The sequence below is a fragment of the Mirounga leonina genome, unplaced genomic scaffold (genome assembly GCF_011800145.1).
Source record: "Mirounga leonina isolate KUSES-001 unplaced genomic scaffold, KU_Mleo_1.0 Mir_151, whole genome shotgun sequence".
Taxonomy (NCBI): domain Eukaryota; kingdom Metazoa; phylum Chordata; class Mammalia; order Carnivora; family Phocidae; genus Mirounga; species Mirounga leonina.
This window is the reverse complement of record NW_023270377.1, coordinates 32,119,390-32,145,366: the sequence shown is the minus strand read 5'-3', so window position 1 is coordinate 32,145,366 and position 25,977 is coordinate 32,119,390. Positions and strand designations below refer to the sequence as shown.

At 39.2% G+C, this 25,977-nt stretch overlaps 1 protein-coding gene across 2 annotated transcripts in view; it reads left to right on the top strand.

Moving 5' to 3' along the window:
• The first annotated feature begins 607 nt into the window (after nucleotides 1-607).
• Nucleotides 608-25,977, top strand: part of FAM117B (family with sequence similarity 117 member B) — a 76,737-nt gene continuing 51,367 nt past the window's right edge. Inside the window, exon 1 of one of the 2 annotated variants that reach the window (XM_035007355.1) lies at nucleotides 608-1,543. In XM_035007355.1, the coding sequence (XP_034863246.1) occupies nucleotides 754-1,543 (790 nt within the window). In that variant the 5' untranslated portion in view covers nucleotides 608-753. The remainder of the gene's footprint in view (nucleotides 1,544-25,977) is intronic. The other variant, XM_035007354.1, reaches the window with a different exon arrangement.

Sequence of the window (25,977 nt, the reverse complement as noted above, 5' to 3'; positions counted from 1 at the left end):
TTGTAAGGTAGCACACATCTTTCCAAAGTATCAAGGAACTGTGACGTAGCTGATTAAAATAAATTCTTGATGACTCGAGATACTGGAAGGTGGCGAAATCACTTGGTAACTTTACTTCATAGATACGATCTAAAACCACATTCTAAGAAGCAATTTTAATCTTTCTGAGATTTGGCTCTTTGTAGAGATTTAAACCCCCCAAAAAGGAGACGAGGAGTAAAATGCCAATAAGATTAATTAAATTTCTTCTTTGAGCTCTGTCCAAACGTTGACGGAATTAGGACAGAACAAAAAGAGATGAACTTACACATCCTCTGCGCGTTAAAACTGAGGTAAGGAAATGAGTTATGGGGAAAAGAGACATCCTTGGGGACCGCTCTCGTTCAGGACATTTCCTTTCGCAACATTCCAGAGTCTGAGTCCCCAGGGCTCCCCCCAGTGGGAAGGGAAAGACGCGCGTGGCCAGGCGCGCGTACGCGTACATTCACGTGTACACACAGACACACGCGCGCGCGCACACATTACACATACACACGGCCTGTTTCCTCCGCTCCCCCTTCCCCGGGGGGCGGGGTCTTTTTCTCTTTAAAGAGCAGACGGTCTCCGCGCAAACCCAGGCTCTCTAAGGCCCCGGGGGCCCGGGACCCGAGCTGCTAGCAGCCAATGGGCGCGGTGGAGCGGCTCGAGCGCGGCTGACGCTACACCAATGGGCGTTCGCGGGGGGCGGGGGCAGCGGAGGAGACACTATTGTTGATGAGGAGGAGAGGCGGCGGCGGCTGCACCACCTCGTTGCTGCCGGCCGCGGCCCGGGCGCCCCCTGCTCCCCGGATTCCGGCTTCGTCACCCCGTCGCAGGGACCTTCCCTTCGGCCTCGAGAATCCAACCCCTGCAACCCAACAACAACAACCCCCCCGTCTCGCCCAGTCACCGGGGAGGGGGGGGACCATGTCCCAGCGGGTGAGGCGCAATGGGTCCCCCACGCCGGCCGGCTCCCTCGGGGGCGGTGCGGTCGCCACGGCCGGGGGAGCCGGGAGCCGCCTGCAACCCATGAGGGCGACGGTTCCGTTCCAGCTGAAGCAGCAGCAGCAACATGGCAGCCCCACGCGGAGCAACGGCGGCGGCGGCGGCAACAACGGCGGCTGCTGTGGTGGCGCCTCAGGCCCCTCAGGCGGCGGCGGCGGCGGCGGCGGGGGCCCGCGCACCGCCTCGCGCAGCACGAGCCCCACGCGCGGCGGCGGGAGTGCGGCCGCGCGCACCAGCCCCACTGTGGCCACGCAGACGGGCGCGTCCGCGACGTCCACGCGAGGCACCAGCCCCACGCGCGGCGCCGCGCCCGGGGCTCGCGGGAGCCCCCCGCGGCCACAGCCCCCGCCGCCGCTGCTGGGCACCGTGTCGTCGCCTTGCTCGTCGCCCACCCACCTGTGGACTGGCGAGGTGAGCGCGGCCCCACCCCCAGCCCGCGTCCGGCACCGGAGAAGGTCCCCGGAGCAGAGCCGTAGTTCCCCGGAGAGGAGGAGCCCAAGCGCCCCGGTTTGCAAAGCAGGTACGTGCTGGGGACTGCGCAGCGAGGGGAAGGCGGCGGGAAGGGGTCCCGGGCGCGCGCTGCTTTCGCGCGGGGACTGCGGCGCTACCGCGGAGCGGGGCGGCCGGGGGCGGGGCTGGGGCGGGGCCGGGGCGGGGCCCGGGTGGTGCGGAGCCGCCTTCCCGGGGCGAGCCCCGCGCCCTCTCCACCGCTCGGTTTGTCTCGTTCATTGCTCTGCCGACCTTGCGCGGGTCCCGTACAGTGCAGGTGCAGCCGCTAACCTTGTAGTTGGGCTGAGACTTGTTAATGATAAACCTGGGATTCTGGCCGCCGACCGGTTACTGCTTACCCTCCCTTGAGGGTGAGGCTAGGAGTGGTTTGTCACTTTAAGTGACATGGTTAATGTTAATATAGCACATGTCTGCTGCTAAGTATTTCTCTTTCGCAAAAACAGTTTCAGATTGTAAAGATCGAATTCATTAGCATAGCAGATTTGGATCCCTGAAGAGACGTGAGGCTGGGAGCGTGTTAGCATTTCCTAAGACTTGATAAGTGGGTAGCAAGAAAGAAGTTAAGGAAGATGCCTTTGGAAGGTTTATGGGCTTTATCTTAGAGTCTGGGTGTCTCTCTGAAATACTGATAGTGAGGGCGCCTGGGTGGCTCAGTCGTTAAGCGTCTGCCTTCAGCTCAGGTTGGGATAGAGCCCCGCATCGGGCTCCCTGCTCGACGGGAGACCTGCTTCTCCCTCTCCCACTCCCCCTGCTTGTGTTCCCTCTCTCGCTGTGTCGCTTTCTGTCAAAAAAATAAATAAAATCTTTAAAAAAAATGAAATACTGATGTTGTATAGATGTAAAACGATTTGTTTTATTAAAAAAACAAATCCACCGATTGTCTCCTTGTTGTTATTTTAGGGACCAAAAAAACCCTGTTGTTTTTCTATGTACTTGGGAGCTTTCTTGGTTCTGAATGGAGCTGTTGGGTTCCACTGGAGTCATTCATAAAGTAACTCAAAAAGAGATTCAAATTGTGAAAGTGGAGAGAGAAGATTTGTCATCTGATTGCCTTCGTTTTAGAATCTACTGAAAAAAAAAAAGAAATGGGTGGTTTTTAGTTTATGCAGTAATACTACAGACATATACCTTTGTTTTTCCCTTGTCTAGAGAATTTCTTTAGAGTCTTTCAGTCAGAATTACTGGAAATTTCAGGAAACTTAGTACAGTACTTCTCAACCAAATAAAAGAGACTGTTAAGTGATTTCAAGGGTCCCTTCAGAAACGCAGGGAGCAGGATGAATCTTTCTTACTATTTATTTTATCAAAGATTTTAGACAATGGATACGTTTTTTACAGAGATTGCCCTGGAAAATGATCAATAGTGTTTTCTAATCAGAAAAAGAATACTGTTTTAAACCCTTTGAAAATGCAATGTTTTTTTAACTTCTATTGTTAAAAGTACTAGAATCCTCCTCCCTATGTTTGGTGATTTACCTACAAGATCTCATTTTAACTCTCACGGTAGGTTTTAGAGAGGTTAAGTAACAAGTGGTAAAATTGATATTTGAATTCTCCTGGGTGGTACTCCAAAACCATGTCTTTTATATTAAGAAGATAGCTTCATGGTATGTAAGATAGAACCTGGATATATATAACATAGCAAAATTACATGTGCTTAGGTTTTGAAGCGACTCTTAGATGTATCTGGTGAACATAATTCAATTTGCCTTCAGCCTTCGGGAGCCCGCATAGTGTGGAAAGTGGAAGGGGGAGGAGGAGGTGGTGACCCCAGTCTGATAACAGAATGTGGCTACCCTCTCAACTGTGTGCCCCTTAAAGCAGAGCAGCAACCTGAGGAGAGCACGGTTAAATTAAGTATTGGCAAAGAGTGGAGGAAGGTGTTCTTTTCTTCTGCTCTTTAGGACTCTATTTTCTGGGATCTCCGTCTCCTCATGTGCCCACTCTTCATGTTTCCCAAAGCTCCCCTCTCTCAGATCTGTCATTCCATTCATGCTGTAAAATTAACCCTTCTTAAAAGCTTCCCCCGTGTCTCCCCACCAAAAATAAAAAACAAAAACCCAGAAAATAAAAACTTTCCTCTAGTGCAGCACGCTCAACTAGATGTGAAAGGAATAGTGCCTGTCATTAAGTTACACTGAAGTGGATGTCTGATAGCTTCCTTCCTAAGAATGTCTTGTTTCACTCTAGTAGCAGAGTAGGAGTTTCGGATTTCAGATTTCAAGTCTTCGTAACACAAACAAGATAATTTGCTGTTTTCTTCAGACTAAATCTGGAAGGAGAGGAGGGGAAAAAGGAGAATCTTTTTAATCACTGGTACTCCCATTTTGATTAAAGGAAAATTATCACCAGTTTCCAGCTTCAGTGAAATGTAGAAATCTTGACTGGTAGAGAGGAAGGGTCTGTAGTTCTGTAAACCTCATATGACTCAAATTCCAGGGCCTATCTAGATAAGGCTGCCAACTTCAGGGTGTCTGTTAATTGAACTGGATGCCCTAACCTTTGTTAGGCCTGAATGCCTCTGAGTTTGAGGTCTCAGAATCTTTAGAGGGGCATCCCTATTCTGCCGCATCCCTATCCAGTTGCTTTATTCCCCCAGGGTTAAAGATAACCATTTGTTAATCCAGAACTTCCTTCTCTTGACTACTATAAAGTCATCCAAGCACCTATCCCTGACATATTTTAAACTTCTCACCTTCAGTGCCTGCCATCTCCATGGCAAACTGGTTTGCCATTAGGAACTGTGAAATGCTTAGAGAAGGTAACTAGGCAACAGTGTTAACTGTAGATAAAATGGGGAAGAAGGTGAGGTTTGTTTTGTGCTTTCCCTCCTTTTGTCTTAATAAAATGTCAAATAGGCATATTACAAATGGAGAGGTGGCATATTAGCATATAGGCTTTGGATAGACAGTCTGGGTTTAATATCTGTTTTCTACCACCTAGGAGCCATGTGCTTTGGGAATGTGAATAACTTTCTAACCCTTAACTTTCTTATCTGTAAAATAGGTGATGATGATGATGATATCTGCTTCATATGGTGGTAAGGATTAAATGAAAGGAAATTTAAAAATAGCACAGTACCTCAGTATAAAAGTTAGATATTGTGTATCATATTAGTTTTGCTTCTAGTTTTAGTGGATGTAACATAAATTGCCAGTGTAGGCTTAGTTTTCATGGTTGTATGAAATTTCAAGTTGGAGAGAACATTGCTTGTGAGCATCCAGAACTGTAGCTCAAGTGTGGTCTGTGGTTCATCAGAATTACTTAGGGTCCTTGCTAAAAATGTAGACTTTGAAAGTCCGCCACCACACCCCCCTGTGATTTTGCTGTGCTCCAGTTTGAAAAGCAGGCACTAGAAACACCAAAGAAAAATAGTTTGAAAACTCAGTACAGGGGCGCTTGGGTGGCTCATTTGGTTAAGCGTCCCACTCTTGGTTTCAGCTCAGGTCATGATCTCAGGGTTGTGAGATCGAGCCCCATGTTGGGCTCTGCATGGGCGTGGAGCCTGCTTAAGATTCTCTCTCTCCCTTTCCCTCTGCTCTTCTCCCCCCACTCTAAAAAAAAGGGAGAGGATACTAGTAGTGTTTACAGTAGAGGATTATTAGAAGGATAAAATCCTTTTAATCTCTGTGTGGTTATAGAAATCTCCCAGTATTAGCTGTTTTCATATCTTTATCATCCTCATCATCCAAGGGTTTAGACATTTGGGGTAATTTGTAGTGGTAGTAGTATTTACATTCTTAAGATGTGTAGCATTTATAGTTACTTAGGAGGAGTAGAACATGAATTTGAGATGGGAGAGACTAAGGCATCGAGCATGTGAGTTTAGGTGCTATGGAAGTGGAAATGGCAAGGATAAAAGAGTGAGGAGAGTGTGGTAACCTTTTGGACATAGGGATTGAGAAAGAGGCAGTTCAGGATAATTGGTTGGTTGGTGGTACTAATTTTGAAAAGTAACACACGAGGGAATGCAAGCTTGTGAAAAAGTGAATGAAGTTTTAGACATGTTTAGTTTGTGCTCTCAGGAAATCCAGGCAATTTCTTAGACTGTGGCAAATACAGTTTTTAGAACTCAGGGGTGCAGTTTGAATTACGGGGAAAAAAATTGGGACTCATTGATTTCAGTTCAGTAAACATTCACTTAACATGTACTTCATGCTAGGCATTTGCATGTGGACAATGCTTGAAATGATCAGAATGGATAAGATGATGGGGAGAATCCTGAGGATAGAACTCCGGGAGAAAACAAGCATTTTAAGGGTTGAAAGTTAAAAGCCAGTGAAGGAGCCTGGCAAAGGAAGGAGAAATGGTACAATAGTGTTGAGAAAGCCAGAAGAAAGGTTAGATTTCAAGGAGGGGATGATAAAGATTTTCAAATTCTGTGAAGAGAATAAGTAGGGTGACCCTGGAAAATAGGCTTTTGAATATGGCATTTCCGCCAGTTGATGATTGTTGAGCGAGAGTAGTTTGTGGGGGACAGAAATTGGATTAAAGTGGTAGGTGAGGGTTATTAAGTAAGGGTAATGATTAGAAATTACTCTTAAGGAGTACAAATTACTCTTATGTCACTGAAAGGAAGGAAAGTGATGAAACAGGATGAAAAGTTGAGCTAAGGTTCATTTGTTTGTGTATAGGATAGGGAAAACTTAAGCATGTTTTTAAGGTCTGGGGAAAGGATTCAGATGAGAATGAGACTGCAAGTATAAGAGAAGATGAAAATAGTAGATGGAGCAAGGTCATGGAAAATGTGAGCGGCAGTGGGATCCAGCACGTGGAGAGTCTGGAAATCTCAGAAATCTCAGAAATGACTAAGGACACTTCTTTCTCTGAGGATGAGAAGGTGGTAAGGGTGGGTTAAAATGTCAGATAACTTAGCAAGAGAAGGGAAGGAAGTTGAGAAAGTCAGCTACTTCCATGTCCAAATTCCTTGAAGAAAAAGCATATTTGTCCTAATACTATATTTTTAAATTTAAATTTTATTTTTATCAAAATACATTTATGTAATTAAAAATACCAAATAGCACGGGGGCGCCTGGCTGGCTCAGTCGGTAGAGCATGTGACTTTTGATCTTGGGGTTATAAGTTAAAGCCCCGTGTAGGGTGTAGAGATTACTTAAAAAATATATTAAAAAAAAATCAAATAACACTGAACTTATAATCAAATAAAATGTTTTCCCGAAACATCTCTCTCTACTCCTACTTCCTGCCCCTAGACACAGTCCCTTTCAACTCTTAGTACTCTTTGTTTCTGGGGAAATTTTTTCTGTCATTTCTCCTTTCTGTTGTCATGTCTTTTTGGAACCCCTGCTATGTGGGACCTCTTGAATTGAACTAATACTTTTCTTATTTCTGTCCTAGTTTATCTTTTTGTTCTTCTTTCTAGCGGCTTTATTTTATCTTCTGTCCTTTCAGTTGATTTTTAAATCTTGGTCATATTTTCGTTTTTCAAGAGAACTTACGTTGCTGTCTGATTGTCAGGGTCTTCTGAAAATATTTATAAAAGGTGTAAATACCCTCAGTTGTTTTTTTGCCCTTTGCATTATCTTCAGAGCTCTTTTTGTCTTGAGCTTTGTCATGTTGAAAAGTGTCATTAGTTTTCTATTACTATTCAAATAAGACCTGGAAATGCTGACTAGATGTTCTGTCTGGCTAGGTCAGGATGGTGGACTGGAGGATCTTAGGATGACGATGAAAGGACTTTCTAATGTAGGGTTTTTTTTTCCTGCCAGGTTTCCCAGGGAAGAGTTCTACAGTATCATGCCTGAGGATATGTCTGGTGTCTTTAAGTCCAGAGCCTGCCAAGTTAATCTCTCCAAAGCAGTTTTTCCCAGTCTTTTTGCTCTGGAGATAATTTCTGTTTCTCAAGGAACACCTGCTTTCATGATCACTTAGCTGAGATATAAATGGTAAATGCTCTTCTGAGTACAGACTGATTTCTCTGTGGATCTATTTGACCCATGTATTATAATTTTATTCATTTTGTGTAATTTTCCCTCTTCCTCTTCTTGGGGAAAAACAGTTTAGTTCACATTTCTTGAAATCAATCTTCCTTCCTCTTTCTTTTTCTCTTTCTTCATTCCTTCCTTTCTTTACTCCCCTCTCCCTTCCTCTTTCCTCCCCTTCCTCTCTCTTTTTTTTTTTTTTTAAGATTTTTATTTATTTATTTGACAGAGACCCAGCGAGAGAGGGAACACAAGCAGGGGGAGTGGGAGAGGGGAGAAGCAGGCTCCCCACAGAGCAGGGAGCCCGATCCGGGGCTCGATCCCAGGACCCTGGGATCATGACCTGAGCCGAAGGCAGACGCTTAATGACTATGCCACCCAGGCGCACCTCCCCCCCCTTTCCACTTCATGGCCAACATGGGGCTCAAACTCATGACCCAAAAATCAAGAGTTGCATGATTCACTGACTGAGCCAGCCAAGCGCCCCAATCTCTTTCCCTTTCATAGATTTTTAAAATTCCTAAGACAACCACAGTACATTTTGCTTAGATAATTGGCCTAAACCAAATGAGATTTAATTTTTCTAAAGGTAGACTCAGTAGATTTAATTTAAATAAAGTTAGTAGAGTTAGTTTTTACAATATGAAAATTTATTGACAAAATTGTATAATAAAGCTATGGAAACCATAAGCTAAGATAATATGAAAAAAATTTAGCCTGAGACACAATTTGTATAAGAGTTTGAAAGAATTCTTTCTGAGTAACATGATCTGTCTCAAATATAAGTTATGCAGAATCGTACACATCTGTTGGTTCCTTGATCTCTTTTATAGACTTACACATAAAAAGTGATGTTTCAAAAATAAAAACAAAATTTATCTCCTTAAGGCAATACATGTACAGTTTTGCTATCCAAATACTCAATTCTGGGTTGAACTTGAAATGAGCACACCCACATTTCATTTTCAAATGAAATGAAACATTTCTTTCCCTGCTCTTGATGCTTGTTAAACAAGAAAAAGTTTGTTTATTCATATAAGAAGTTGAAAATGCAGCAAATTATTCATTGCTTTCCTGTGAATGGCAAGACACTTTTCTTTGCACAGAAATCTAGAACTTCTGTTGGACAGTACAGAAAATCTTGGGTTGAGTTTATAATCAGATTGCAGCTAATTTATCACTTAATATATTTGCTTTCAAAACTTGGTTGAAACATCTTTTCTGCTGTTGTCTTTTTTCCTGTCTGTTGTCCTTGTGGGTTATACCTTTCTATTTCTTCAGTCTTATAGTAATAGAACAGCTTTCTGTTAAAGGCTTGCATACAGTGGAGGTGAAATTACCTATAGTTTATTCCAAAAAGACTACATGAAATTTTTAGTTGACCATTCTTTATGAGTTAGTGTTAAATTCTTTTGGAAGTAAACTTAAATCTTTTTTTGGAGTTCTTGCTCTTAAAGGGCTGATTTTGTAGTTGTATGTTCTAGTCTACCTACCAGTATGTATTCCTCCCCTCTCCTTTCCTTTCTTTCTCTGTAGATAATATATACACGTGATAAAAAAAAAATTAAACGGTAAAAAAAAATTAAACAGTAAGTCTTCTCCATACTTGTCTTTAAGTTCATTATTCTCAGAGAAAATTCATTTAGCTGTTTCCCTTCTATTATTCCATAGTTACTCTATGGCATATACAAATATGTATATATGTGACTATGCTTACAAGTTTATTTACCACTCATTTCATCAGGCTTTTTTTGAACATTTTGATCATTTCCAATCTTTTGCTGTTCAGTGGTATATTATGTTGAATATTCTTGTTTATACTTCTTTGTGTACTTATGAGTTTATCTGTAGGATGAGTTCTTAGAAATGAAATTTCTTGGACAGAGATACACATTTTTCTTTCTGTTGTCAAATATATTTCAGGACTTGGTGTCAGTTCATACTTGAGTTCCAGGAGCCTATGTTTTTTCCGCTATCTTCCTTTGGATTGCTATTTTTTTTTTAATGATTCCATTTTATCTCCACCATTAGTTATTAGTTATATCTCGTTTTAATATGCTTAGTGGTTGCTGGAGCAGCGCTGTCCAAGAGAACTTCCTGCAGTGATGGCTATGTTCTGTATCTGTGTTGTCTAATAGTTCATGTTATAATCTTCTATTAATATACTTCCATTTCCTGCGTCCCATCCTTTGTGCTTTCATTGTCAAATATTTTGCTTCTCTGTTATAAATCCTACAATACATTGTTACTGTTTTTACTTTAGATGATTATCTTTGTAAGAAATTAAAAATAAGAAAAAATCTTTTTACTCAATTTTTACTGTCTTCAGCACTCTCAAGTTGTGTGAAATAGAGTGGTTGTAGTGTGAATGAAAAAGGACTTATTTGAGAAGCAAATAATTGATAGGACTTGTTAACTGATTACATTTGAGGGATGAGGGAAATGAGAGAGCATAGTGATGGCTGAATATTTTTGACCTAGTCGGGTGATTAAGTTAACAGTGTTGTTAATGACAACTGGTTTCATAAATGCTACTATATTCTGTATGCATACAGAGTAGACCATACACTTTTGGAGCATGGTGCACTAACATTTTTAATAATAACATGGACATTTTGGAAGATAAAGAAAAAAAATTTTTTTACACTTACCCTTCCAATTTAGCATTCCTAAAAATTGTTATTTTACTTGGTGTTATACTGGGATTTACTGAGCTCTAGTAGTTTCTGGAAAACCATTTCACATCATTTATGTTTTCCTATTGTGCATGTACTGATATTTCTAAAGATAAGGATGAGTGATGTCTCTTTATATTATTTTAGAACTTAAGTTCACCTTGCAGAGCAGCTTATAAGGTATTAAGATGACATCCCTGGCCTTAATGGACTTTAGAATTAAAGAGAGAGGCAATATTGAATGTTGCAATATTCAAGGGTTAATAATAAAAACAAGAAAATATATAATGTTACTAAGAAGAGTAGTATTTAATGGCAAAAGTCTGATAATGGCCATATGGGACTCTTTGTGAGTCAGTGCTTTATGTGTAGACATGGATTGCTAGGTAATTTCTAGGTAGACATTCTTCACTTCTCTAGAAAGCAGTTGCATTAATGATATCCCTAAGAATTCTTGGGATGTCTGCTTCTGGAAATTGATTTAGTGTCAGAATGCACCTGATCTACTTCAGAAATGTTATGTTTCTTGTATAAGAAAGGCTTAGAACCCATATCTTTGGACAGTCTCCCTGCCAATTAATTTTTTTTTAAATATCGTGTGGCCCACCCATTGCTTCGGTTACAATTAATCTGTTCCTTTCTCCCTTCAACTGGGGGGAATTGGGGTAGGGAGAACTTGCCAGATTTAAATGAGACCCAGTAAAAATTTTGTTCAAATGAGTGAATGGATGGATTCCTATCTTTAAAAAATATTTGTAAAGACCCACGCCCCATCCTCTATTTGTTGTTTATTTTGCCTAGGTTGAGTACTATTTTTTTGTCTTATAAATGAACTTCTTGTATGAAGATTATATTGCTAGCTCACTATTGAGTATAGTATCTTCAAAAATCCTTGGAGTCCTCCTGTTGGAAATTCCTTTAATACTGGAAAGTTGCATATTTCTAGTAACAGATCATTAGATTATTCTGGTCCATCTACACTTAACTGATATTTTTTAAATTGATAGTATACTTTTAATTGCTAACTGGGTTTAAAGCTAAGTATAGTAAGAGATTGTGGAACAGTTTCCCCCTTTGTAAAGCTTTTAAAAATGTAATTTTTTTTATTATGTTAATCACCATACATTACATCATTAGTTTTTGAGGTAGTGTTCCATGATTCATTGTTTGCGCATAACACCCAGTGCTCCATGCAGTACGTGCCCTCTTTAATACCCATCACCAGGCTAACCCATCCTCCCACCCCCCTCCCCTCTAGAACCCTCAGTTTGTTTTTCAGAGTCCATCGTCTCTCATGGTTCGTCTACCCCTCCGATTCCCCCCCTTCATTCTTCCCCTCCTGCTATTTTTTTCTTCTTCTTCTTTTTTTTTTTTAACATATAATGTATTTTTTGTTTCAGAGGTACAGATCTGTGAATCAACAGTCTTGCACACTTCACAGCGCTCACCATAGCACATACCCTCTCCACTGTCTATCACCCAGCCACCCCATCCCTCCCACCCCCCACCACTCTAGCAACCCTCAGTTTGTTTCCTGAGATTGAGAATTCCTCCTATCAGTGAGGACATAAAAAATATGGAACGCTTCACATAAGAATGTAATGTTAAGCTTTTTCTTTTCTTTCTTTTTTTTTTTTTTTAAGAGAGAGTGCATGGGGTGTGAAGGGCAGAGGGAGAGGGAAAGAGAATCCTAAGTAGGCTCCATGTCCAGCACAGAGCCTGATGCAGGGCTTGATCTCACAACACTGAGTTCATGACCTGACCCGAAGTCAGGAGTTGTACACTTAACTGACTGAGCCACCCAGGCGCCCCATGTAATGTTAAGCTTTTATTTATTTTTTTAAAGATTTTATTTATTTATTTGACAGAGAGAGACACAGCGAGAGAGGGAACACAAGCAGGGGGAGTGGGAGAGGGAGAAGCAGGCTTTCTGCTGAGCAGAGAGCCCGATGTGGGGCTCGATCCCAGGACCCTGGGATCATGACCTGAGCCGAAGGCAGACACTTAATGACTGAGCCACCCAGGAGCCCCCAGTGTTAAGCTTTTAAAGTAAAGCTAAAAACCTCTAAAGATGTCAGACTTGTACCATTTAAAAAAATATGTGTGAAGCGACATTTATTTTAATGAGTCTGAACCTTCAAATAAGAGGTAAGAAAGTATAATATGATATGCTATTTGTATATAAGGTATTGTATATAAGATTGAAATCTCTACCAAGTTTATAAATTTTGGCTTTGTAGTGGACAATTTGTTTCTGTTTTCCTCCTTATAAATTACTTTAATAAAAATCTTTGTAAATTTATGTATTTGGGGGCTAGTATGAGTATACATTTATATGTATCCTCTTTAGAAGAAAGTCCCAGGATTGAGATTATTGAGTGAAGTTTTAAATAATGTGATGTTTTTTAGCATTGTTTTCCAAAAAAGGATTGAATCACTTTACCCTGTCAACAGAAAGGACTGTATCTTCCTGTTGCTGTGAAGCCTTGTCAGAATTAGACTTCATGCCTTTTCTTTAGTTTACCAATTCATTGTGTAAAATAGCATACATCATAGTTTTCATTTGTATTTCCTTACGTATTTCCTGTGGTCATAGTGAGTATTTGAATATTTTAATCATCCTCATATAGTAGCTACTTAATACCATTTAATAAGAAATAATACTGTTGGGGGCGCCTGGGTGGCTCAGTCGTTAAGCGTCTGCCTTCGGCTCAGGTCATGTTCCCAGGGTCCTGGGATCGAGCCCCGCATCAGGCTCCCTGCTCAGCGGGAAGCCTGCTTCTCCCTCTCCCTCTCCCACTCCCCCTGCTTGTGTTCCCTCTCTGGCTCTCTCTCTCTCTGTCAGATAAATAAATAAATAAATAAAATCTTTAAAAAAAAAAAGGAAATAATACTGTTACTAATAACAGGGTTGAATATTCTTTTAAAATGCTTATTCAGTGTTTGGAGTCTTTTAACTCTATTGACTGACCCTTTATTCATTGAAGATGTAACTAACATTTTTAGCTACTCCTGTTTTTATTTTAGTTTTTTTAAAAAGGTTTTATTTGCAAGAGCAAGAGATTGAGAGAATGAGTGGGGGCAGAGGCAGAGGGAGAAGCGGACTCCCCATGGAGCAGGAAGCCTGACAGGGACTTGATCCCAGGACTCTGGGATCGTGACGTGAGCTGAAGGCAGACGCTTAACCGACTGAGCCACCCAGGTGCCTGCTATTCCTGTTTTTAAAAGGCTTGCCTCATTGGCAGGTGTGTGGGTTATCAGGTTTATTGAGGTATAATTTACATACACTAAAATTCATCTTTTTAAATATACTGCTGTGTGAATTTTGATAAATAACACAGTTGTGTAACCACAACTGTGATCAATGTATAGAATATGTATTTTTAAATTTTTTATTGTTATGTTAATCACCAAACATTACATCATTAGTTTTTGATGTAGTGTCCCATGATTCATTGTTTATGCAAATACCCAGCGCTCCATGCAGAACATGCCCTCTTCAATACCCATCACCAGGTTAACCCATCCTCCCACCTCCCCTCCCCTCTAGAACCCTCAGTTTGTTTTTCAGAGTCCATCGTCTCTCATGGTTCGTGTCCCCCTCTGATTTCCCCCCCTTCATTCTTCCCCTCCTGCTCTTTTTTTTTTTCTTAACATATATTGCATTATTTGTTTCAGAGGTACAGATCTGTGATTCAACAGTCTTACACAATTCACAGCACTCACCATAGCACATACCGTCCCCAATGTCTGTCACTCAGCCACCCCATCGCATGTATAGAATATTTCTTTCTTTTTTTTTTTTTTTTAAAGATTTTATTTATTTATTTGACAGAGAGAGACACAGCGAGAGAGGGAACACAAGCAGGGGGAGTGGGAGAGGGAGAAGCAGGCTCTCCGCTGAGCAGGGAGCCCGATGCAGGGCTCGACCCCAGGACCCCGAGATCATGACCTGAGCTGAAGGCAGACGCTTAAAGACTGAGCCACCCAGGTGCCCCTAGAATATTTCTATTGCCCATAAATGTTTCTCATGCCTGTTTAAGCCAAAAGCCCCTCCTTTTACCTCTAGGCCACAGCAACCTCTGATTTGTTTTTGGTTGCTGTAGTGTTATGTTTTTCAGAACATATAAATGAGTTACACAGTACTTTGTTTCTTGAGTCTGGCTTCATTTACTTAGCATAATGCATTTGAGATTCATTAATGTGGGGCGCCTGAGTGGCTCAATTGGTTGAGGGTCTGACTCTTGATTTCGGCTCAGGTCATGATCCTCAGGGTTGTGAGATCAGGCCCTGCATTGGGCCCCACTTTGGGCTCTGCACTTAGCAGAGTCTGCTTCTCTCCCTCTCCCTCTGTCCCTCCCTGCGCTGTCTCTCTCTCTCTCAAATAAATCTTAAAAAAAATTCATTAATGTTACTGCATGTATCAGTAGTTCATTCCTTTTTATATCTGAGTAGTATTCCATTATATAAATGTACCCCAGTTTGTTTATTCGTTCACCAGTTGAAGGATATTTGGGGGTTTTCATTCCTGATATTAGAAATTTGTGCCTTCTCACTCTTTTTTTTTTTTTTATAGTCAATCTTAGGTTTATCATTTTTGTAGATCTTGTCAAAGAACCAGGTTTTGGTTTCATTTACATTGTTATTCTGTTCATTGATTTCTGTTCCTGTCTTTATTATTTTCTTTGTTCTACTTGCTTTGGGTTGAATTTGCTCTTTTTCTAGTTGCTTCTCTGATGGAAGCTTAAATTACTGATTTGAGACCTTTTCTAATAGAAGCATTTAATGCTGTACATTTTTCTCTGAGCAGTTTAGCTGCATCCCACAAAATTTGATTTTTAAAAAATTTTATTTATTTTTATTTTTTTTTTAGTACTTTGTGAAACAACACTGTTGTAGAAAGCATCTATCAACTAACATCGTCTTTCATGAAGATAGAAGTGTTATCAAATGTATGTGTGGAAGCATAAGGAAAGTGCTATATTCTTAACTCTGCACCAACACTGTGTAGAAAGCATCTTTTTAAAAATTTTTAATTTTATTTAATTTTTAAATTAAATTTTAAATTGTAACATACTGTGAAAGTTTGATGTTTTGTATTTTCATTTTAATTAAGTTCAAAACATTTTCTAGTTTCCCTGAGACTTCTTTTTTGGCTCATGAGTTTATTTATAAAAATTTTGTTTGAGGGTTTTCTAGATTGCTTTCTTTTGTTGATTTTTAGTTTGATTCTATGTCAGAGAACATACTTTCTATAATTTCATTTCTTCTGAATATTTTAAGGTTTGTATTTATGTCCCTGGATATGATCTGCCTTGACAAATGTTTCATCTACCTTGACAGATGTGCCCATGTGTATTGTGCTCTTGTTGAGTGGAATGTCCTATAAATTTAAATTAGGTAAAATTGATTGATAGTTTTCAGCTCTTCTATATTCTTTGCAGATTTTCGGGCTACTTGTTTTATCATTTCCTGAGAGAGAAGTTGAATTCTCCAAATATAATAGATTTTTCTTCCATTTCTGTTTGCTTTAGCTTTGTGTATTTTGACATTTATTTTTTAATCTGCAGAAACATTTAGAATCCTTATGCCTTTTGGGATTGACCTTTTTATCATTATGCATTTTTCTTTATCTCTGGTAATTTTCTTTGTTCTGAAATATACTTTGATTAATGTTTGTGTGTGGTCTATTTTTTCCATCCTTTCTATATTATTCTATATTTCCATCTTATCTGCATTGTATTTGGTGGGTTTGTCTTATAGACAGCATATAGTTGGGTCTTGGTTTTTTTGTTTGTTTGTTTAAGTAGCCTTTATGCCCAGTGTGGAACTTTAACTCACGACCCTAAGATCAAGGGTCACATGCTTTACTGACTGAGCCAGCCAGGGGCCCCAGGGTCTGGTGTTTTTTGTTTTTTGTTTTGTTTTAATTTAGTCTGATGATCCCTGTTTTTTTAATGTGTTTAGATCATTTACATATAGTACAATTATTATGTTTGGCTATAGGTCTGTTTTATTATTTGCTCTCTGTTTTCCCTTCTGTTTTTGTGTCACCCTCTTATCTGTCTTCCGTTGGATTAGTTGACTATTTTTTAGTAATCCATTTTAAGTTAAATATTGGCTTTTTGGCTATCTCTTTGTATAGATTTTTTGGGGATTACAATATAGATAACTAACTTTTTATATACTTTAAGTAAAAGTAGAAATTTTTTAATCAGTTGTGTCTCTTTAGACTCTTCCTTTTATGTTATAGTCATATATATTACATCTTCATATGTTGAAAGCCCTATACAGATCATATATATGATTGTGTGTATGTATCTGTACAATTTGCCCTTATAAAATTTGATATGATAGTAATGATTGTTTCAGAAGAAAACTCTTGATGATAAAGGTTCTAATTGATTAAAATTTGATATAGTCAAAGGCAGATTGGGTCTTTATTGTAAGCTCTATTGAAAACAGTTGAAATGGAAGAAAATTATTTTAGCAAAATATACATGAAGATTGGAAAAGTAATTTTTGGTCTTCGATAAATTAATCAAAAACTAAGTTGACTCAATAGAGTTTGTGCTGGAAAATACTTTGTAAAAAACTTGTTACAAATACAAATATACATACATTCATAGCTTTGGGTGAGGATGTAGGGACAAAAGATTGAAGAGTTAGAGAAGCTCTAACTGGCACATCTTTTTTTTTTTTTTAATTGTATCTCAGTGTGTATGTATGTACATTTAAATTCTGAAAAATGTCATGCATTTTTACCTGCTAACCTGGTTTCCACTGATGGGATGGGGGAATACAGTACAGATAACTTTCACTTTCTACTTAAACAGTTCTGTTTTTTGAATACTTTGAAATAGAATGTTTCATTTCTGTAATAAAAGGGCTAATAAAATATCTATTTGGGGGCACCTGGGTTGCTCAGTTGGTTAAGCATCCGACTCTTGATTTCTGCTCAGGTCATGATCTCAGACTCATGAGATCAAGCCCTGCGTGGGGCTCTGCACTGGGTGTGGAACCTGCTTAAGATTCTCTTTCCCTCTCCCCCCAACCTCCGTGCACAAATCTGCTCACTTCCTTTGTTTTTTAAAAAAATCTATTTGTATTTGTAGCAGTGATTTACAATGGAGTTAAATGTTAAAAAAAAAAAAAAAAGGTTAAAAATACAGCATTAGGGTCGCCTGGGTGGCTCGGTCGTTAATCTGCCTTCGGCTCAGGTCATGGTCCCAGGGTCCTGGGATTGAGCCCTGCATCAGGCTCCCTGCTCAGCGGGAAGCCTGCTCCTCCCTCTCCCTCTCCCCCTGCTCGTGTTCCCTCTCTCACTGTGTCTCTGTCAAATAAATAAAATCTTTATTAAAAAAAAAATACAGCATTAATGTTATTTCCACTTGCTCCAGGCCTCTATTTTGACTGTTTGGGTAAATTTTTCTCTTCGAGCTGGCTTAGAGAAAGCTTCTTCTATGTATGTGTTCTCTATTTTCGTAGAAGTGATGTTCTGTTCTTAAATCCACTGAAGAAAGTAATTACATCCAGAGGAACAGCTTTGTCATGGTGCCCTTGGTTGGTACTTCTTGAGACCAGTCTCAAGATGAACCTTAGCCATTGTCCCCACTATGACATTTAGGGGTCTAAGTTAAAGTAAATAACTTACACTGGATTATTCTAGTTGAAGAGGCATGCTGGCTGTGTTTATTTCTGCTAGATTTCCATCTTTAGAGGCCCTTGGGATAGTGGTGGGTGAGGATAGGTAGGGCAGTGGAATCTGGCATGTCTGAACCACAGAAAAGAGTAGTGGATGAGGTGATGGAATAATACAGAGGATAGTGGTAGAGTTAGAAGTAAAATCACTATCAAATCAGCATACATATGACTGGTCAAAATAACTAGGTTATAAAGATTTTATTGAGAGACACCTGTCACATCAATGGGCAGAACTACCCTATGTGCATAAACTTAGTTTATCTAGAATATCTAAACATTTAGGAAATACAATTCTTAAAAATTCTGTTTTATATTTTTAAAGAGATTAGTAAATTCTCATTCGACATAAGGATTTATTTAAAAGAGGCATTACTTAGAGTGTAGTACAGGGCATTGGACTTGGGGTGCAGTTTTCTGTATAATAAAAGAGGAAAGGAAGTATGTTTGAATGTATGCCTCTTGGTTTTTTTTTTTTAAGATTTTATTTATTTGACAGAGAGAGACACAGTGAGAGAGGGAACACGAGCAGGGGGAGTGGGAGAGGGAGAAGCAGGCTTCTCGCTGAGCAGGGAGCCGGATGCGGAGCTTGATCCCAGGACCCTGGGATCATGACCTGAGCCGAAGGCAGATGCTTAACGACTGAGCCACCCAGGGGCCCCGAATGTATGCCTCTTGTATTGGATGCTTGCCTCCAGAGTGGGCTGTATTTATTCCCATTTCATAAATGAGGATTCTTGGGCGCAAAGAGTTAAGTAATTTTGTATTTCAGAGAGTAACTAAATGTGGGATTTCGACTCCTATTTCATTTCGAGAACTGTTTGTTTTTTTTTTTCCAAAGATTTTATTTATTTGAGAGAGCAAGAGAGAGCGAGCATGAGCGGGGGAAGGGGGAAGGACAGGGGGAAAGGGAGAAGTGGGGCTCAGTTCCAGGACCCTGGGATCATGACCTGAGTTGAAAGCAGATACTTAACTGACTGAACCACCCAGGCACCCCAAGGCCTGTGTTTTTAAATGTTGTCACAATATTATGTAACGTAATTTAGCCGACATGGGATAATTATTACAAATAGATATCATACTAGGCTGGATGGTTTGAAAGGACACAAAAATAAGGCATAGTGTATACCAGAAGTTCCTCCCTTCTTGCTTCTGGTTGGAGGAGTATCTAGTAGTGAGTGCCTCTAAGATTGTCTAATATAGGAGTAGTTTTAGGGGAAACAGAGAGAATAAATACACTGATAAATCAATGGATAGAGTGATCTGGAAAAATGGGTTGAACAGGTTGGAAAACAGGGCATTTCAAGTAGAATTATTTTTCAGTGTTTTAAAATCACATCAATATTTGGTAAACACATACTATAATAGAAATTTCAAAACAGACATGATTTCAAAAATAAAGCAGTGGTGATTCAAGGAGAAAAAATTGTAATTGAAAAAGAAAAGTATGTATTTTTTAACAGTTACGATGTCATATCTGTGTTTACTAGCCAACAGGTTTGTCAGTCCCACATAGTGTGGAAGTCAGTGAGTTTTTTTACTTATGGAAATCTTTGTTTTTATTGCCAAAAGTGCAATAAAAAATACCAGCTTTGCAAAATAATCAGGAGAGGATGAAGTTTGCTTATTTTGGAAAGCAGGGGGAGGGGAGATGAACCAGAAGATACTTTCTGCCGAAATTATTCAGATTGTTTTTTTGAAAGTTGGTCTGTTAACTGAATCAAGCTTAAATTATAAAAACTATTCTTGGAGATATTTTGGCCAAGAGGGAACATAACTAAGAGAAATGTTCCTCACATTGTTTCAGATGGAATTTTCAGGCATGTCATTGTGAAAGTATTTTCTTAAATCATCCTTCAGAAAAAAACAGTAGATGACTGTTGCTTTTTTTCCTTTGGAATCCTTATCTTTCGGTGTTTTATTAGGTCAAAGATGAAGAAATGTTAAAAGTACCAATTTGCTTTATCCTTTTTTTTTTTTTTTTACTTTGTTTGCTTGAAATAGTATTTTTCTAGACTCTTGGTTGCAAATAACAACCCAACTTCTAAGTAGAATGGCATTAGCATTGATAAAATTCTGAATAACCAAGAACTTGGATAGATCTGTCCAAAAGGATGAAATGTTTTCAGGATACTTTGTAATAATTCCTTAATCTTTCATCTGTGTCTGTTAGCTTCACTCTGTTCTGTCTCAAATTAACAATTATTTATTGAGTATCTTCCATATGCGAGACACAATTTTAGTTGCTGGAGAAACAACTAAATATGAAATAAATGAAATAAAACAGTAAGTTTGTATCCTCAAGGATCATACTTTCTAGTGTAGGAACTTTCTCTCCAGAGCTGGGAACAAGGCCACAGACCATTCCAGACTTGTATTTTCATCCGTAAGACCCATGAGACAATGTAGGCTTCTTCCCTACCAACTCCAGCTAAAAAAATTCCAGGGAAGCACTTAGGTTTTGTGCCCATTCCAGAACCAGTTACTGCACCCAAAAGGATGAGGTATTATTTGTAACCAAGTCTGGGTCATTTATACATGCTGTTCAGAGACAAGAGTCTGTTACCAAGGGCGCCTGGGTGGCTCAGTTGGTTAAGCGACTGCCTTCAGCTCAGGTCATGATCCTGGAGTTCTGGGATCGAGTCCCACATCGGGCTCCCTGCTCAGCAGGGAGTCTGCCTCTCTCTCTGACCCTCCCCCCTCTCATGCTCTCTATCTCATTCTCTCTCTCAAATAAATAAATAAAATCTTTAAAAAAAAAAAAAAGAGTCTGTTACCAAAAGGAGGAGAGGGGTGGGGAGAGAGTATATACTAGGCAGGCAGATGGTAGCTCTTCCCTGATGTTTACATTTTGAAGTTTGAGTCCTTGTATTCAGTGTTTCAAATAAACTTAACAAATATGCCAGTACTTTACTGGTTTTGAAAGTTTGAAAGTGTTGGTCTTCTTCTACTTTCTAAATCAAGGGTAATTGCAGTCTTCAGTTTGATGCCCAAAGAGCCAGACAAATAATTTAATGATTCAGTGTATTGTTTCCCACATTATTTGCCATATTTGACAAGAAAGTTGTAGTCTTGTAGAGTACAAAGACATAATTTTAGAAGTTAATGTTACATGGTGTTCTAGTTTGGGTTCCCAGGCACCTCAAGATTTCATTAATTTTAATGGTGGTCTCTTAAGACCTGTAAATTGCATTTTTCCCCCTTAATTGTATGTTGAGTGTGTGTAACTAATTAGTGTTTCCTTTATTGATGGATATATCACAAACAGTAAAAATAAGGGCAGTTTTCACAAAATTGAAGATTCTTACCTAAGTCATTAGTTTATCTTCTAGCAAAGAAATGCAGTGGAATTTCTTAATTTTCTTTTTAAATAAAGTTTTGGCATTACTTAGTGTAAAGTTTTCAAAAAGGTTTTTCCAGGGGCACCTGGGTGGCTCAGTTGGTTAAGCCTCCAACTCTTGATTTTGGCTCAGGTCATGATCTCAGGGTCATCCAGCCCCACTTAGGGCTCCCCCCCTCAGCTGAGGAAACCTGTTTCTCTCCCTCAGCCCCTCCCCCTGCTTCTGCTTGTTCTCCCTCTCTCTAAAAAAATAAATAAAATCTTAAAAAAAAAAAAGTTTTTTCCAGTGGCTGATTTATTCTACATGATTAAAAGTACAGTTTCATATAAAACTTTAATGCATTTCATGGATTCCAGTATGTTCTCTAGTCTAATCTAAAAAATTTTTTAATAAAGTTTGTGTTAGTTTTATCATAGGGGGGTTAGATAAAAGGCCTCTGTGCTTAACATTTTCAAACACAATGCTGAGGAAGTGAACACCTTACCTTTGCCCAATATACATGAAAATCCTCCTCAGTTTAAGTTAAAAAATGACTGCAGGAAAACAACCAGTAGAGGAGAGCATATTGAATAAGAGGCCTCAGCTCAGGCTACATTTTTGTGTTTCTTTTAGATGACTTCAACATTAAATCTTATTTTTAAATGAAACCTGTTCTCTTCAAAATAGAAAATATCTATGATTATGTTAAGTATAAACTGTTGGGGTGCTTAGGTGGCTCAGTTGGTTAAGCACCAACTCTTGATATCAGCTCAGGACTTGATCTCAGGGTTGTGAGTTCAAGCCCAGCTTTGGGCTCCATGCTGGGTGTGGTGCCTACTTAAAAAAAAAAAGGTAAATATAAATTGTCGAGATTTTAATAGAATTTTGGTTTCTGTAGGAGACTAGTTAAGAAGACAATAGGTGTTTACTTTATGTTCCAAATAAGAAATTATAATATTAAGTGTACATTATTGCCCTGGAATTTCTGATATTCCCTAGCCTATGCAACTTTCAAATAGGAAGACTATAAAGAAGGCTCAGGGACTTTATGCCACATATTAGGCTTACCAGGAGAGGGTAAACCTTTTCTGGAAAGGGCCAGACAGTAAATATTTTGAACTTATATGCCATATAGTTTCTGTCAAAACAATCATCTCTGACATTGTAGCGAGAAAGCAGCCATAGGTGACATGTAAATAAATGAGTATGGCTTTGTCCTAATAAAATTTCATTTACACTGATACTTGAATTTCATATAATCTTCACATTTCACAAAATACTCTTGGTGTTTTTTCCAACCTTCTAGAAATATAAGTACCCATTCTTAGCTAGGTAGCCCGTGGTCATAGTTTGCTGACTGCTGCTGTATTCTGTCATTGACAAAGGAGATATGGAATCCCTTCAAGGTTCTTATAGGCTAGTGTGAGAGACAAACAGTTGAGTTCAGTAGACTGTGTGGCAAGTGCTCAAGTGTATACTCAGTGCTGATAGGAACACAGAAGAAATATATTTGGCCCAGAAAGTTGGGGAAGGTTTCTTGGATATGATACTTGAACTGGGTCTTAAGAGTGGGTGGGCTTTCCTCAGGATAAGAAGAAAGGAACTTAGTCATACTCTATCTCTGTGGCCTTCCCATATTGACTGTAGTTTGATTTCTTGAGCAAAAATACTCTTTACTGCCTCATGTCCTTTGCACATTCTTTCTTCTTCGCTTGAAGAACTCTCCCTACCTAGCTAACTCATGCTAATTTTTCAGGTCTCAGCTTGATGACATTTCCTGTTTCACAAGCTTTCAGAGCAATCTGTTCTTCTCCCTTAAGACTCATTAGGTTTCTGATTGTTTGTTTAGAACCTGCCTATCCCAACAAATTGTAAATGAGCATAGCGCCTGGCAATATGTTGGTTTCAAATATTTTTAAATTTTAAAAATAATATGTGTACATGATTAAAAGAAGCTCATGCTTCATGGAAGGATTTAAAATGGAAAGTATATATTCTTCTCCATGGCCCCTTATATACAGTTTTTTGGATATTCTTGCAGAATTTTTATATAGTGATACATTCCTGTACACATACCCCACATTCATACATATATTTTATTTATTTTTTATTCATTTATTTTTAAGATTTTATTTATTCATTTGTCAGAGAGGGAGAGAGAGAGAGAGAGAGAGAGCACAAGCGGGGGAGCGGCAGCAGGCAGAGGCAGAAGCAGACTCGCTGCTGAGCAAGGAGCCCGACCCTGGACTCGATCCCAGGACCCCAGGATCATGACCTGAGCCAAAGGCAGAAGCTTAACTGACTGACTCACCGAGGCGTTCCTTCATACATACATATTTTATAAATTTTTGGCAAATTTAGCAGAATGGTATACTGTATACAAAATTACACATTTTTGTTGAACTTGGAGTGTTTTCTATACGTAGGGCTATTTCTCTTTTGGAAAGACTATATGTATTTTTAACTTTTTTTTTAGGTATAAATAATTTATATAGAATAGACCTCACTTGTTTTATTGAAATTGTATTTTATATGTAGATGTGTCATGATTTCATAAATTTTATTGAATACATAAACTAGGAGGTTGTAGGAGAGGTATATCTAGATTAATACTTGAAATTATTTTTTTTATAAAATATGTATGATGTACCAGGGGTGGTTCTAAATGCTCTGCATTGATTTTTTTTTTTTTAATAGTCTTCACAACAAATCTTAAACAGAGTATCATAACTACCCCATTTTACAGATGGGGAAACTGAAAGTACAGAGATGTAAATAACATGCAAAATCATACATCTGGTAAATGATAGATCAAGGTTTTTAATCCATACAGTCTGGTGGGCAGAACCTCTTTTAACCACTATATTCTACTGGCTCTTTCTAGGAGCAATAGGGAAAAATAGGAAATACAGGCTGGGGCAAATTTGGAGGAGTGTTTAAATGCCGGGTTAAGATTATAGATTTTATTAAATGTGTATTGTGGAATCATTGAAAACTTTTGAGGGAATTAGTAACATAAACAAATGATAGCAGAGTGTAGGAGGGAGGGAGGGAGAAGCTGAAGGCAGACTAATTTGGTGTAATAGTTCAAGAAGTGATGGAAAGCTGAAATTAGGACCGTAGTAATGGGTATGGAAAGGAAGGAATGGCTAGGAAGGTATTGTCTTGGTGAATCTTATAGTTTTGGTTGGAGGGTTAAGAGGAGAGGAGAGGGTTAAGTGATTTGGGGAGGCCAAGAGTGCTTTTACCTTAGGGCTTTTTCATCTTGTTCTCTCCAGCAGGATCACCCTCAGATGCCCTTGTCTTTCTTCTGTGTTTGTTCTAAGGTCTCTGTTCACATGTCACCTTACCAGAAAGGCTTTCCCTAACTTCTGTATAAAATGGCAACCCCTCAGGGGTGCCTGGGTGGTACAGTCTGTTAAGCATTTGACTCTTGACTTCAGTTCAGGTCATGATCTCAGGATCGTGAGATAGCCCCACATCGGGCTCCCGGTGGAGTCTGCTGAAGACTCTTTTTCCCTCTCCCTCTGCCCCTCCACACTGTACTCTTTTCTTTCACTAAAATAAATAAGTCTTTTAAAAAAAATAATGGCAACCCCCTACAGCATGCTCCCTAACTCCTTCACTCCACTTTGTTTTTCTCTATTGTTGGTATCTAATGTATTTGTTGGTTTTATGGTCCACTTTCCCTATTAGAATATGTTTTCCAATAGCAGGGACCTTTCTCTTTTCTTCATTCCTGTGTCTGTAATAGATACTTAGTACATGTGTATTGAATGAATGCTGTTGAAGGTAGGCAACATAGTTTGCATAGAGAAGGCAATAGAAATGATAGGTTCAGAATTGCTTGTGGTTTACCTCTCTAAACATATATGGTAGGCAGTTTTAAATTTATGTCTCATGCAAAGGAGAGAGAGAGCGCTAATGGTATGGATGTTATTAAGTACAACATGTATGTACTGATTGATATTAAAATTTTAAAGTACCTTTTGAAATATGAAACTTAAATTCTTTTTACTTATTGTATTTTGTTCCTTTATTGTCTCTCTTTGAAGACTGTTATTAGCAAGTGTTTATTAGTTGCAGATGGATCTGTTTATTTTAGTTTGGGTTGGGGTTTGTTTGTTTTCAAGAGAAGTGAAAGACTACAGTGGGAGCCCAGAAAAGAGCTATGGCATATTTATGAACTGAAGTAGCATATATTTTGTTTACAGCTGGCTGATGTTGTATATGCTAGAGGGCTAAGTCCTTGTTTCACCACAAAGCATTTCCTCTTACTGCTTGTTTTGAACCTGATTTTAGTCATGTCTAACTTTTTGCTTCCTATTCATGCCTCAGAGTATCCAGTGTGACTTCTGCCTGCTGGCTTTATTGAAATGGCTTTTGACTTTTGAAGGGAGTACAGTATCCTCTACATGCTAGGAGTTTTATGTACTTTTTTCTTTTTAATGATGATCACAATGATCCAGTGGCAGTGTCTTTCTCAAACTTCTCTTTCTTTGCAGGTCCCTGGAATATTCTTGTTTCTAGGGTTTTAGTCAATACTCCCTTCTCTTACGTGTCATCAACTGTTTGTGTACCAGTATCTTTTTACACAGATTACTTCCAAATTTGTCCTGCTGGCATAGAACTTCAGACACACTCTGTAGACACACTAATGTGTAAAACATTCTATACCTATATGAAACTTAGTGGGTCTGAAACTGAACTAATTATATTCTAGTTGACCAAGCCTGAAACTTTTGAAAGTCATAATAATGCTAGATGTTGTTCACTGTGTCCTGGTTTTGTGCATAAGCGTTGTCA